General features: G+C 34.9%; 4 protein-coding genes across 7 annotated transcripts; all 4 read right to left on the reverse strand.

Moving 5' to 3' along the window:
- Positions 1 to 2922: 2922 nt before the first annotated feature.
- LOC110605049 (salicylic acid-binding protein 2) lies at positions 2923 to 5304 on the reverse strand. The gene is made up of 3 exons (XM_021743352.2): positions 3705 to 5304; positions 3357 to 3488; positions 2923 to 3269 (listed from the first exon to the last, which is right to left on the reverse strand). Exons 1-3 carry the CDS (start codon positions 4158 to 4160, stop codon positions 2985 to 2987), a joined length of 873 nt encoding a protein of 290 aa, XP_021599044.1. The 5' UTR covers positions 4161 to 5304; the 3' UTR covers positions 2923 to 2984.
- Positions 5305 to 6582: 1278 nt separating this feature from the next.
- On the reverse strand, positions 6583 to 8357 carry LOC110604393 (jasmonate-induced oxygenase 2). 2 transcript variants are annotated; one of them, XM_021742543.2, is made up of 3 exons: positions 7721 to 8357; positions 7190 to 7532; positions 6583 to 6883 (listed from the first exon to the last, which is right to left on the reverse strand). In XM_021742543.2, the coding sequence occupies exons 1-3, from the start codon at positions 8194 to 8196 to the stop codon at positions 6611 to 6613; spliced, it is 1092 nt and encodes a 363-aa protein (XP_021598235.1). In that variant the 5' UTR covers positions 8197 to 8357; the 3' UTR covers positions 6583 to 6610. The 2 variants fall into 2 exon arrangements, with proteins under 2 accessions (XP_021598235.1, XP_021598236.1); XM_021742544.2 differs by having other exon boundaries at positions 7190 to 7517; positions 7721 to 8350.
- A 763-nt stretch (positions 8358 to 9120) lies between these two features.
- Positions 9121 to 10679, reverse strand: LOC110605702 (protein DMR6-LIKE OXYGENASE 2). Its single transcript, XM_021744352.2, has 3 exons — positions 10120 to 10679; positions 9643 to 9970; positions 9121 to 9560 (listed from the first exon to the last, which is right to left on the reverse strand). Exons 1-3 carry the CDS (start codon positions 10593 to 10595, stop codon positions 9261 to 9263), a joined length of 1104 nt encoding a protein of 367 aa, XP_021600044.1. The 5' UTR covers positions 10596 to 10679; the 3' UTR covers positions 9121 to 9260.
- Positions 10680 to 11992: 1313 nt separating this feature from the next.
- Positions 11993 to 14068, reverse strand: LOC110604476 (protein DMR6-LIKE OXYGENASE 2). Of its 3 annotated transcripts, none has more exons than XM_021742650.2 (3): positions 13422 to 14044; positions 13030 to 13357; positions 11993 to 12476 (listed from the first exon to the last, which is right to left on the reverse strand). In XM_021742650.2, exons 1-3 carry the CDS (start codon positions 13895 to 13897, stop codon positions 12177 to 12179), a joined length of 1104 nt encoding a protein of 367 aa, XP_021598342.1. In that variant the 5' UTR covers positions 13898 to 14044; the 3' UTR covers positions 11993 to 12176. The 3 variants fall into 3 exon arrangements, with proteins under 3 accessions (XP_021598342.1, XP_043808196.1, XP_021598344.1); XM_043952261.1 differs by having other exon boundaries at positions 12421 to 12940; positions 13422 to 14068; XM_021742652.2 differs by having other exon boundaries at positions 12421 to 12943; positions 13422 to 14068.
- Between the last annotated feature and the right edge of the window lie 994 nt (positions 14069 to 15062).

Raw genomic sequence — 15062 nt, forward strand, 5'->3', positions numbered from 1 at the left:
TTGTTTGCATTAGAAATCACGAATATGTTGCATTGCATAATATGTTGTTGATGTGAATGAATGTTGAATGATCCATTAGCCCTCATATGTTATGACGTGATGATATGATATGGAAGTCCAGGTGTGGCCTGCACTACGCCCCTGGCACTATGTAAGAGAAAGATCGGATGTGGCCTGCACTACGCCCTCGGCACCATTGGTTATGTATGTTATGTTATGTATAAGAGAAAGACCAGGTGTGGCCTGCACTACGCCCCTAGCATGATTGGAATATGTAGAGGGTTAAATGGTGACAAGTTCATCCTTGATATGATTAGCTGTGATGTGATGCATTTCATGATAGCATGTGTTTTAAATGCTTTATTATTCTGCTCACTGGGCTCTAGTAGCTCACCCCTCTCCCAAATTCCCCAGGTTTGCAGGTACAGGGTAGACCAGGAGGTCAGCAAGAGTATTGAAGTTATTTGTATGTAATAGATAGAATGTGGACATGAAAAAATGTAAAGTTATGAATAGTTATGTAATGTAATGATATTGAGGATTAGAGGTTGTGCTTGACCTATGTGTAAGGTATCCCTTTTAATGCATGATCCTAGATCTTTTATGATGTTTATGTAAACCAACTCAACACATGTTGTAATTGCCCATTGGGGCATTGATGAGATCCCACAGAGGGGTCGATATTTATGATTATGTCTATGTTCAGTGCATGCACAGGTTGAGTTTGGTGTTTGAATGAAAGAAAAATTTTAATTTTTATGTATGTTGTTGATCATGTATGGAATTAAACAGGTTTACAGGTTGCATGTCAGGCTTGCTACGGGTCCCGGCGGCCTTAAGCCGACCTGGATCCTAGCGCCGGTAGCGGTCCGATTTTCGGGTCGTTACAAATAGACCCTAAGGTGTTATGAGTATCTTCATCAGCAACTGATACCATAACAGTATAGTACCACGATAACATGACAATATGGTACTATGACAGTATAATATCAGATCTTATCAACGTCGAGCCTCCAATGCAATGAGAAAATAACTCAACCAGCACCAGAGTGCTACCACGCTAAGACCGAAAATCTGAAAAGGGGGAGGGATCCACTGTCAACCAACATCGGCGTGCTACCACGCTAAAACTGAAAACCCAAATGAGGGGACTGATCCACCAAAATCCAACACCGGTGCGAAAACCCACAATGGAGGTCAAAAACCCAAAAACCAATAAGGGAGCCAAAAACCCAAAATTCAACAAATGATGTTGAAAACCCGAAGACCCACAAGGGAGCCCGAAAACCCATAAGGAAGGTCGAAAATACATAAGAGAGGCTGAAAACCTGAAAACCCATAAAGGAGGCCTAAAACTTAAAAGAGAGGTTGAAAACTGGAAAACACCACCAAAGATCAACCGAAACTCCAAATTTCAATGACCGGATAAACAAGCTTTCTAGAGAGACAAATGCTAGAAAGAGAAAGTTAAGAGGGAGTGTGGGGCAAATCAACCCTACACACCACTTTATATAGAAAGTGGACAACTACAATAAGGGAACGCCTATTCATTTTTCCAACGTACTAACACAATTATAAAAGTACTAATGAACCTAAAGATTTGTGGAATAAAGGGGGGACTAATGATATTGATATAGAGGCCATTAGAAGAATAAAATCCAAAAACCCAATAAAAAAAGACACATGATCTAAGAATCCGAATGAACTATCCTAGTTCATTTCATACCATAACCCTAAATAAAGGTTAGAGAAGAAATTTTTATCGTATCAAAACTGAATAACAGATTCTGAATTTTACTAGGATAAGACTATCAAAAAATTATATAAATGGGCAACCTCCAAGTATATGATCGATCTCATCTTTTCACTAAATCATTTTTTATTCTTTAACTGATTTAAATATTGAGATTTTATCCACTAAATCACTCGATATTTTTATTATTTCGTAAATACACTCCTGAAGAAAGACGATATAACATCAATTATACTCATATTGGCCCAAGTTGCTTGCAAAAAATGGAAAATGCAATATAATAAAAAGGAAATGTGATTCGTAGAAGCAATATGATATTATAATTTTGTAACGAATATAATGAGTTATTAAAATATCATTAAGAATGCTTGAAAGATAATTATTATAAAATGATAGGAATGGAATACAAAACGCGTTAGCCAGCCCTGTCGGAAAATGATTTCTTGTTAAATGTTAATGACGAATCTTAAGAGTATAAATCTATAATAATATCTACCATATAATATTCGTATTAATTCAATATTTTTTAATACTAAAATGATATCTCTTTAATTTATTTTGAAAATATAATGGGATTATTTACGCACCACACGTGATATGCGTGTTGAAATTTTCAAAAAAAAGAAATTAATTTTTAATTAGACAAATAGAAATTAAGATATTCAAAAATACTGGAAATATAATTTGATTGTTACTTATTTTATAAGCCCAATAATTGTATAAGGAATATACCCTCAAGAAGGGTATATCTTGTGCGACAGGGTATACATTTGTTTTATTTATTTTATATATATAAAAAACATACAGTGATACTCTGAATTTTAAAAAAATATAATTAAAAAAATATTATGATACTCTAAATTTTAAATTTTATCAATAACATAATAATAATAATACATACAAATATATAAATTGTAAAATTGAAATTCACATTATATTTTTTATATTCAGAGAATTTTTTTATTTTTAAATTGATATAAGAATGTTTATTCAATGTAAAAAAATTCTGAAATTGAAATTCATGATATGTTCTAAAATTGATTTAGTATTGTAAATTGATATAAGTATAATGTTGATATTTTAAAAATTATTAAAATAAAATAGTCCTTGGTCAAATAATAATTTTAAAATAAGTAGATAAATCATCTTATCTATAACTTTCTACTTATAAATAAAACCAAATATCCATTAGAATAGCACAACAACAATCTTCCATTAACAATGGTAGTGTCTAAGAACACTTCCCAGCAATACTTAATAGATGACACCAAAGCTCACTTGCCTTAGACATCATTAGCATATGATCAGATCCCAGAATCTCAATAACTTCATTTGGTGGATTTCTTTGGATCATCCATAGTTGAAAATCCCTTTTAGAAACCTTATCTTTTTCAGAAATCAAGAAAATTCGACGAACTGATCCGTAATTCTTTGCGGTTAGAATAATCTTCTTTGACATGTCTTCTTCACTAAACAAGCAAAATGGTCTCACTAATGTTGTCGCCAATGCACAATCCTATTTACATGTAGATATTTGATGGTGAATTGTAATGCGTCATCAATAATAGCAAAATTGAAAGATAAATTAGGTTTAAGTTCTAACCTCAATTGGGCTGAGCTTGTACATAACTGATGACAAGAACACAGGGCCAAAACTGAGTGCTGTTGGAGGGTTATTAGGACCATCACCGTATATATAGCTGCTGTCTAGCAGAGGACCTGATCTATTTAATGACTACGATAAGAAAGGGAAAAAAAAAACACTATTATATCTTAAAAAGTTTCAGTCAACTTACAATTTTCTTTTTAATTAAATGAATGAAAAGATGGAATATAAAGGAAATCAAAATTTAGAAATATTTCAATAAATTTTTAGAAACATAGAAACAGTAAAGTCAACTTCCTTAAATTTGATAATTAAGAACGGAAAATCTTAAGAAAATGAAAGTACCTCATTAATAAGAGTAGATATGCTGAGTGATGGTCCAGGCATCAACGCAGTCACAAACACAGCTGCAGATATCTTATCAGGAAACCTTTCCATGGCTTCAGATATTGCCAATCCACCCAAGCTATGACCAACCAGGATCACTTTCTCATGTTCCGCCAGAGATGTCATTAACTCCATCAACGGCCGGTGATAATCGGATATAGATCGTAGAGTGCTGACTTGCTGTAGATCAATACCCGAAGCAGCTAAGTCGATGGCTGTGACATTGTGGCCAGATGATTTTAGTAGCGCCACAATTTTGTACCATGACCAGGCGCCATGGCCTGACCCATGTACGAGCACAAAGTGTTTGATGGAAAGACTCTGCTGTGGAAAATCTGGTAAGATACCGTTGACAATTGGGACAAGGGAGATGAGAAGGGAAATTGACATCAACTTTTTGTTTCTATGCTCCATTTCTGTTATGGGTTCCTTTGCATTTCCGCTGAAATGGACTTAAATCTTATTAGCAATGGCATATAGGAACATTTTGGGTAAGGCCTCGCCAGAATGGTCTGCTCTAAAAGCATAGAATGGTTTGATTTAAACAAATCAGCCAGCCCAATTAAAGACAACGCCTGAACTTATACAAGTTACCAAACAAATATAAAACCCACATCTCTAAAAACAGAAATCCAATCCCATACCACAAGAAAACCCCAGACTAAGTGGCCCAATAACAAAGAATACTAATGACACACCAACGCCAAGAACGGGATAAATCTTCCAATACATTTATTTTAAATATAAACATTGATTATATTAAATTTTGTATATATCTCACTACAATTAATGATCAATATCTAACCTTTATATAAGTAATAAGACTAGTTCAAACACGGTTTAGATGTATCCAAGGGGAATATCCCATGCAAAAACAACCCCAAACCTCAAAGTTTGATTGCAAACCATCCAAACAACGGACTTCTCCCAGAGGCAAAAGTGGGTCAGCTCTTGGAAGGAAACCAGAGGTTGCCAATAAGTACGTAAAAGGATCCATTATGCCTTTACACCTCCTGGTGGCTTTGACATTGGAAGATTCAGGCATTGTATCCAATGTTTTCAGAGAGTGATAAATGGCAGAGCTGCCAATGTTCTTATTCTCCTATAGCCTTTATGGCCACTCTATTGCAAGTATAAACATAAAGGTAGATTAGCTACAGAGGATAAAGGAAGGGTAACATCGAAATAGGACTGCAACTTGGGAAGATAGCAATAAATGCAAATCTCTAGTTTTTCCTCTCTTTTAAGCTCGCACTTACAACTCAAAAGGATAAACCAAAAGAAACAAATATATACAACTCTTTCTAGAGATGGATAGGGAGAAATCTACACTCTAGTCAAGGGATGGAGACTATCTCTACCAAGATAAGGCAAGGAACTGTCGCAGAACTGGCAGATCCAGGAGACCAAACCTCATAAACAATGCAAAAGTACAAAATCAGAGAAAATTCTCTCTTCAGACTAGAGAGAGATTTTGTGAGGTGTTCACACCTGAAATTGATATATTATATATGATTAAATATTATATATTTCAGAATAATCATTAAAATTAGCTAAAAATATCTCAGCATAAAAATTAAAAACAAAAACAAAACGGTTATAGCGGCAACACACTTTCTTTTAGGGTAATTTACGATTTAGTCCCTGGGTATTACCATTATTAACAAGTCAGTCCCTGTATTTTTAGAAATCTATTAAAACGTCCTTATGTTTTCTCTCCGTCAACGAAATAGTCCTTCTGTCTATTTTTGCCGTTAAAAATATAGTAAAAGACTATATTACCCCCAATTATTTTTCTCCTTCTCCTCCTCCTTCCTTTTCTTCTTCATCAATTCTTCTTCTGCTTCTTCTGCTTCTTCTTCTTCTTCTCCTTCTTCTTCTTCTTCTTCTTCTGCTTCTTCTCCTTCTTCTGCTTCTTCTCCTTCTTCTCCTTCTTCTTCTTTTGCTTCTTTTTCTTCTTTCTCTTTCTTCTTCTTCTTCTCATTCTTCTTCTTCTTCTTTTTCTTCTTTCTCTTCTTCTTCTTCTTCTTCTTCTTCTTCTTCTTATTCTTCTTCTTCTTCTTCTTCTTCTTCTTCTTCTTCTTCTTCTTCTCCTTCTTCTTCTTCTTCTTCTTCTCCTTCTTCTTCTTTTTCTTCTTCTTCTCCTTCTTCTTCTTCTTCTTCTTCTTCTCCTCATCTTCCTTCTTCTTCTTCTTCTCCTTCTTCTTCTTCTTCTTCTTCTTTCTCTTCTTCTTCTTCTTCTTCTTTTTCTTCTTCTTCTTTTTCGGAGGAGGAGGAGGAGGAGGACGAAAGAAAAGACAGGGACTATTTCGTTGACAAAAAGAAACGATAAGGACGTTTTAATAGATCTGAGAAAAGATAGGGACTATTTAGTTGACATAAAAAAACGATAAGGACGTTTTAATAGATATGAAAAAAGATAAAAATATTTTAATAGATTTTTGAAAATGTAAGGACTAACTTGTTAATAATTGTAATATACAAGGACTAAATAAATGGTTTTATTTGAGGGTAAAATTGGATTTTAAAAATTTTCTCTCTCCTCCTTTATCTAATTTTAACGGAAAATAGGACGGAAGGACTATTTCGTTGACGGAAATAAAACATAAGGACGTTTTAATAAGTTTCTAAAAATACAGGGACTGACTTGTTAATAATGGTAATATCCAGGGACTAAATCGTAAATTACCCTTTCTTTTATTTGTAGCAATCTCCATTATTCTGTCACAACAATACTACTAGATCTCTGGGAAAAGATCCATTAAGTCTCCAAGAATCCAAGTCTTTTTTCTTGTTTATACATGCAGAACAACATTTTAGGAAGTAAAATATTGTTAATTTTTTATGGACAATGCACCCTCTAATTATTTGTCAGCTGATTCTGATACCCTGAAGTGATAGGTTTGGATGTTCTCAACATCAAGCTTTTGGAAATTACCACGCTTTCTGGTGGCCAAAAACTCCCCCCAAGTATAAGGCCTGAATTTGGCAGGATTTTTCTCATTTGCTATCTCCTCTAAGGGCTTCACCAAGGTATCATGTGCTGGATTGAAAAAGTATGGAATAGAAAATCTTTCCTTCTCAGAGTTTACCTTCACTCTGTGCTCCACACTTTCATAAGCATCATTGCTCCATACCTGCATATGCATAGACATTTGCCAATCCATTTCAATTGCTAGAGAACTTGGTAAAAGTTTTTCCATTAACAGTTCCACTAGATACTGAGTTTCAGGAGTTGAGCATCAGTAATTTTATAGGGAAATTTAATATCTATTCCATGTGACATCAAGATTTTATATATATTTTTCAAAACCGAAAGATTAACCAGCGAGTTTTCTTATTTTTTCCTTTATTTATATTAATGACATGGACTAGCTATTTGATTTGAATCATCTAAAGGTTGTGAAAGAGGCAAAATCATGCGAGAGATTGAGATTGGGTACCTGAATAACGTCACCAACATTGATTATGTAAGAATTTGGGGTTGGCTTGACAAAAATCCACTCTCCATCAGATTTACGCCTCACTTCAAGTCCTCCCACATCATCTTGGGCAAGGATGGTCAAGGCACCAGGGTCCTTGTGTCGACCAACCCCAAGAGCTAGGTGTGGAGCAGGGCAAGGTGGATAGTGGTTGAGCCTAATGAAGGTGGTCTGTTCTTTGAAGAAGCCATGGAACCTATCTGGCTGCAAGCTTAAACTCAGGGCAATAAGCTCCATCAACGTAAAGGCGAGTCTTTCTATTTCTTTAGCATAATCTTCACAGACTTCCCTGCTCACAGCAGTGCTTTGAATTACAATATTACATGCATTATTGGACGTAAAGAAATCTAATGTCGTATGCATAAATCTTATTAACACTCTTTAACTTTTAATACTGCAATCAAATAATTAAAAGTACATTAGTTTTTAACAAAATAATTTCCTGATCTAATATTTTTGCAAGAAAAACATGCATGTGACGGTGTCCTTTACCTCAGCTCAGGATAATACTCAGGCCATTTATTGTACCACTTGATGATCTCCCCTTCATGAGGTTTACACGAAGCATACATTAAAATTGGATTTGGCGAAGCGAAATCAAACACCTCTTTCCAGTCCCTAACATTTTTGGTATGCTCAGTGTCATAGTAACCCGACATACTTTTATCATCTCTCCTAATCTTGTTTTTCTCCTCAACAGGCTGAGCAAAAAATTCCTTTGAAGCATTGAAAATCTTTTCTCGCTTTTCCAGTGATACCCCATGATTTATCACTTGAAAAAACCCCCAGTCCCTGCATGCGTTGCCTACCTGCTTAACAAGACCCTCGAGTGCTTGAGAGTGATCTGGGGTGGCATCGGAAGAGCTTAGTATGGAGAGATCAATTATGGGTATCCCTTCGGCTTCAGTAATTCCCAGTTTTGGCCTGTGTTCTTGTTCTTGAACGAAGGCTGGATCCACATCTCCCATGGTGATCTTTGGATTTTAGCAGAAGGAAGTGGGTTTTTCTTCTTATGGAAAAAGATGGTGGGAGCCTCACATTATACGGTGCAGACTGTGAATAAGTGGGATAAGGCAAAATGAATCGAGAAAGAGCATTGATATGAAATGGATAAAACTATACAGTCCACTGGTGCATATGACCGCTCACTCTGAAAGGGTAGATTTAATAATTAATAATTTAAGAAAAAAAATTTAGTTTTTTATTAGTGAAAATGAACGTGCCGCTGCGTTTTATATTAGAGCAATTTGGGCGCAGACATATTTCATTGGGCAAAGCCGAAGACAATTTTGCATTGGGCATTTGGGTAGCCTTCACCAGATTGTTCTGCTGTAATTGGGCCAATTTTCAATAGCATTTGATTTCCATTCTTGCCTTCTTATATTTTGATATGAATTTTTAATTATTAAATACGTTTTTCATAAATAAATAATAATTAAAGTTAGCTAATCATTTTGCATAGACATTACGTTGTTTTCTGGTGTGTGTGGTTGTTTCGGCCTGCTGTTGAGTTGCTTGTGACTCTGCTGCTTTTGGCCTGATGGCTTCGTTGTGGGTGATGCGGTGGCTTGTTTGTTTCGCCTTGCTGTCCGCAAATAATGGCTGTGATGAGCGGTGCGATGGTTGATCGACTTTCTGATTGCCTTTCTCGGTTCCTTCGGGCTGATTTGATTCTTCTCGGGTTGAGCTGGTTTTCTAAGTCCTTTCGAGCTGGTTCGATTCTTCTCAGATTGGGCTTATATTGTTGAAAATTTTGAGGATATTTTACTTGCATATGAATCTGTCATGTTTATTAGTGATCACAACTTAATCTAACTCTTCATAATTAAAATAAACAGTACAAATGGAAAGGCTCATGTTGTTGTCGATATTTGAGCATTAAAAGACATTTATAGCAGCAAAACAGTTCTGTTTATTTGTAGCAAATTCCATTATTCTATGTACAATAACAGTGCAGGAAATCATTGAAGAGATGCATCAAGCCTTCATCCAAGATGTTTTCCGTTTTTACAGAACGAGAATTAAGGTGTTACTAACTCTTGATCGACAACGCACCCTCTAAATTTTCAGCTAATTCTGATACCCTGAAGTGAGAGATTTGGATGTTCTCAACATCAAGCTTCTGAAAGTTACTACGCTTTCTGGTGGCAAAAAACTTCCCCCAATTGTAAGGCTTATATTTTGCAGGGTTTTGCTCATTTGCAATCTTCTCAAAGGGCTTAATAATGGTGTCGTATGCTGGATTGAAGAAGTATGGAACAGAAAATCTTTCCTTCTCAGGGTTCACCTTCACTCTGTGCTCGACACTCTCATAAGCCTCATTGCTCCACACCTGCGTATGCAAAGCCACATCAATTCCCAGAAACAAAGAATGTGAAACAGGCAAATTCATGTAAGAGATTGGGATATGGTACCTGAATCATGTCACCAACATTGATTATGTAAGAATTTGGAGTTGGCTTGACCCAAATCCATTCCCCATCAGATTTACGCTTCACTTCAAGTCCTCCCACGTCATCTTGGGCAAGGATGGTCAAGGCCCCAGCATCCTTGTGCCGACCAACCCCAAGAGCTAGGTGAGGAGCTGGGCAAAGTGGATAGTGGTTGAGCCTAATGAAGGTGGTCTGGTCTTTGAAGAAGCCATGGAAACTATCTGGTTGCAAGCTTAGACTCAGGGAAATAAGCTCCATCAACGTAAAGGCAAGCTTTTCCATTTCCTTAGCATAATCTTCACAAACTTCCCTGTTCATGGCAGCGGATTGAATTACAATATTACATGCATTATCGGGCCTAAATCTTATTTCTGGACAAGTTTTGAAGAATTTACCTTAAAATAAAAGCAGGATTTTTTTGAAATAAGAATATGGAGGCATGGATCTAAGTTTCATTACCTCATTTCAGGAGGGTACTCAGGAAATTGATTGAACCACTGAGTGATCTCCTCGTCATCAGGATTATATGAAGCATACATCGTGACTGGATTCTGGGCTGCGAAATCAAATACCTCTTTCCAGTCCCTGACATTTTTGGTATGCTCTGTGTCATAATAACCCAACGGTCTCTTATCATCTCTCCTAACCTTTTGTTTCTCCTCAAGAGGCTGAGCAAAAAAATTCCTTGATGTATTGAAAATCTTTTCTCGCTTTTCCAGTGACACTCCATGATTTATCACTTGCAAAAATCCCCATTCCCTGCATGCGTCGCCTACCTGCTTGACAAGACCCTCAAGTGCTTGAGAGTGATCTGAATTGGCATCAGAAGAGCTCAGTATGGAGAGATCAATTATGGGTATTCCTTGGGCTTCAGTTTTCGCCAGTTTTGGCCTGTGTTCTTGTTCTTGAATGAAGGCTGGATCCACCTCTCCCATGGTGACCTCTGGATTTCAGTACGAGGAAGTGGGATTTTTTTTTCGTGAAGATAAAGATGGTGGGAGCTTTGCAGTACATGGATGGAGTATTTATGGTGTGTGGAAGGCTTTAACTCAGAATGAATGAAGACAGGATTTGATGTGGTATTAGGATGGAGCGGTTTAGGCAAAGACAAATTTGATTTGGCAGCTTTGTGATTTGTCATAGTGATCCCATATGCCAACATTCGGCAGGTGAAATACTTACCTAGACCTCAATTTATTATAAATCAAATTAATTATAAAATATAAATAAATAAATTTTTTATAAAAAAATAAAATATAAATATTAAATCCCCCTTTGATGATTCCTTCTTCAATCTTACAATCTAAATTTATTAAAGTAAAATCTCTCAAGTTTTGTCTTAATTTTTTTTCAAAAAAGAGGACCATGCTCTACAAATTTTGGGTTCAAGAAAACTACCTTTTTGCCTTTTTCATTTTTACCTCTTTCTTTTTTTATATAATTAAATTAATTAATAAAATAAATTTATTAAACTTTATCTACGTTGTTTAATTATAACAATATGAAAAATAATAATAATAGATTTAATCGAAAGGGTTTTTAAGTAGGGTAACAGTATTTTATTCAAATTAAAAAAAATTAATTGAATCGAATTAATTTAAAAATTTAATTTTCTTTTTGATTTATTTAGTTTAATTTTTAATTTCAAAAATTTTAATTAGTTCGATTTAGTTCGATTTTGATTAGAAAAAAATTAAATAAATCGAATCAAACCGATTTAGTGATAATAATATATTATTTTCAATAATATAGAGATTAAATCATATTAAAATTAAAATATTTCAATTAAATTTTAAAATAATAAAAATAAAGTGTAAAAAAAATAAAATATTTATTAAAAATTTAAATCGATAAATTCAATTTGATTTGATTTTCGATTAAAATCGATTCGATTCAATTTTTATAAATACTAAAATTTTAATTTTTAGTTTATTTGATTCGATTCAGTTTAATACTCACCGTTATTTTTAAGTGTTGATATAAATACTCTATTTAAAATAAGATAGAGTAAAGTAAAATTTTTTAATATATAGTTTTACAAAATAAAGTTTTTTTATTATTTTTAAATTTCAATAATTTTTATTATTTAAAAAAATAAAAAATTTAAAATATTTAAAGGTTTTCAATCCACCAGTAGATTGAAAGTGTTTAAAAATTCCAAAACGTTTACTTTAAAAACTCTCCCAAATACAAATTTAAAGTCTTTAAATTTTAAAAAATTTTCCATTACCTTAATACAGGTCCTTGTAAAGAAAGTGTAAGGGATGAAGATATCTATTTATATTTGCTTTCAAGTTCATATTTCTTTTTCTTGAATTACTAAATTGAAATATTTAATCAAAACCAAATGCAAGATTTTTGTAATTTTCCATGAGAAAAATTGTAGCACATTCTATTATTCAATGCACAACAATACTACTGAATCCCTAGGAAAAGATCCATCAAGCCTCTGCCTCCCAAGAATCCAAGTCCTTTTCTGGTCTACATATAAGAAGTAACATTTGCAGGAAGTATCATTAATTGTTGATGGACAATGTACCCTCTAATTTTTCACCTAATTCTGAGACCCTAAAGTGAGAGATTTGGATGTTCTCAACATCAAGCTTTTGGAAATTGCTATGCTTTCTGTTGGCCAAAAACTTCCCCCAAATGTAAGGCCTATATTTTGCAGGGTTGTGCTCATTTGTTAACTCCTCTAAGGGCTTCACGATGGTGTAGTATGCTGGATTAAAGAAGAATGGAACAGAAAATCTTTCCTTCTCAGCGTTCACCTTCACTCTGTGCTCCACGCTCTCATAAGCATCGTTGCTCCACACCTGCATATACAAAGCTATATCAATTCCTAGAAAACTTGGAAATTTTTGTTCATTAGATAGGATTGAGATACGGCTCAGACTCCCCTGTCTAAGACACAGCCCAGACTCCGATGGGAGACAGAAAAGAGGAATTTTCCGTTATGACCGAAAGCTTGACGGAGCAATATCGTGGTGAGGTAGAAGGCTTGGGGATCGTGAACTTTTTTCTTTGAGAAAAAGCAATAACAGCATATGGGGAATAAGCATTGGCTGACTCTTTGCCAGCAGCTGCGGTAATACAGAGGACTCAAGCGTTTACTCGAAAAGATTAGGGTAAAGTGTTTGTAGATGACTTTTTAAGTCCGCTATCAAATCCCAGGTTCAACCTTAGATAGGCAGCGGAAACTACCAAACTGAAGTAGAGTAGAGAGTTCCAATGTATCATGAGGTTTAGCATCAAGCATGTTGATTTTTGAACCTTGAGTCTTCTGATTGAGTTGAGCTTGAGTAAATTATTTACATTAACATATATAGAGTTGTACTATTTGAAGTGAATCATCCAAAAATATGGTACCTGCATAATATCACCAACGTTGATTATGTAAGAAGATGGGGTTGGTTTGACCAAAGTCCACTCTCCATCAGATTTACGCTTCACTTCAAGTCCTTGCACATCATCTTGTGCAAGAATCGTTAAGGCACCAGAATCTTTGTGTCGACCAATCCCAAGAGCTAGATGAGGAGCAGGGCAAGGTCGATAGTGGTTGAGCCTCATGTAGGCAGTTTTGTCTTTATAGAAGCCATGGAACCTATCTGGTTGCAGGCTTAGACTCAGGGCAATGAGCTCCAACAACTTATAGGCAAGTTTTTCCATTTCTTTAACATAATCTTCGCAGACTTCCCTGTTCATGGCAGTGCATTTAATTGATGTTTTTGCAAGAAGAACATGGATGTAAGTTTGTTTACCTTAGTTCAGGAGGGTACTCAGGCCATTGATTATGCCACTCAGTGATCTCCTTGTCATCAGGCTTATATGAAGCAGACATTAAAATTGGATTCTGCACAGCCAAATCAAACACCTCTTTCCAGTCCCTGACATTTTTGGTGTGCTCTGCGTCATTATAACCTAACATCTTCTTATCATCTTTTCTAATCTTGTTTCTCTCCTCAAGAGGCTGAGCGTAAAATTTCCTTGATACATTGAAAATCTTTTCTCGCTTTTCCAGTGATACCCCATGATTTATCACTTGAAAAAAACCCCAGTCCCTGCATGCGTTGCCTACCTGCTTAACAAGATTTTCAAGTGCTCGAGAATGATCTGGGTTGGCATCAGAAGAGCTTAGTATGGAGAGATCAATTATGGGTATCCCTTCGGCTTCAATAGTTCTCAGTTTCGGCCTGTGTTCTGGTTCTTGAACGAAGGCTGGATCCACCTCTCCCATGGTGATCTTTGGGTTTGAGTAGGAGGAAGGCGTTTTTTTTTTGTTAGAGAAACAGATGGTGGCAGTGAGCAAGGGATTAATGAAAAATGAATCAAGACAGGATTTGGGGAGGAATTAGGGAAAGAAATTTCATTTGGCAGTTTCTTGATGTTTGTGATTACGTATGGCAACATTTGTTGTCATGTACAGATGGACCCCTTTCGCCTTAAATTCAAAATCAGGACAATAATGGTGGAACATCGCTCGTAATTATTTGTTCACATTTCTTAAAAATGAATGATTAATTCATTTTTCTCACGTCTCTTATTGATTCTTCAGGAACTTCCAGATGCCTTGTTTTTCTTCATTGTGAGGCTCTAGCGGACCTGAATTATGCATATTCACGGATTTGAAATCTGCTTAATTTAGGTCACTCGATTCTGTCCTGATACTGGTGAGCGATTAGGCCGATGTTGATTATCAAAGTGCACAAGGTTTGATGTCTATAAACTATGAACTCTTCTAAATATAACTTCATAATTTTGATGTTTTTAATATTACCTAAAAAATAGTCTTACCTCATTTGTTATCTGAAACATCTAATTTGATGTTTTTTTTACCATTATTTAAAACACCCATCAGATTACAGTTAAGGAAAATCAAAAGAAAATAAAAATAAAACTGAAGAGTGTTTTAGGGTTAGGAAGAGTAAAAAGTGAAAAATAAAGAGTAAAGAGAAAATAGATAATGATATAATCCTAATACTATCTCCTACACCTGAAAAAATTAAAGATCACTATTGGAGAAGAAAACTGAAAATTAAAATTAAATGAAATAAATAAAATATAAATAAATAAAAAATAAAAACAGCAAGATGATTTTATTATTCAGCATAGAGTTAGTTATGGGCATAACAAAAAATACAAATATACTTATGCGGGAATCTTTTTTTTCTTAACAAGAAAATTAAAATTTAACTAGAGAATGATAAGAGTAGTTCTAGTTTATAGTTGTAGCTAGACTTGACTTCCTTTCAAGCTAATCAATGAAGTGGAGGGAAGTCGCTGAAAATAATTTTCTCAACTTGCTGTGGCTGAAAATTCTCATAAAAAGGTTTTAGACGACGACCATTAATTTTGAATGACTTGTTAGTGTCTGATAGGCGGTTGTCGAAGCCGTCAAAAAT

Source organism: Manihot esculenta, chromosome 17 (assembly GCF_001659605.2).
Source record: "Manihot esculenta cultivar AM560-2 chromosome 17, M.esculenta_v8, whole genome shotgun sequence".
Lineage (NCBI taxonomy): Eukaryota > Viridiplantae > Streptophyta > Magnoliopsida > Malpighiales > Euphorbiaceae > Manihot > Manihot esculenta.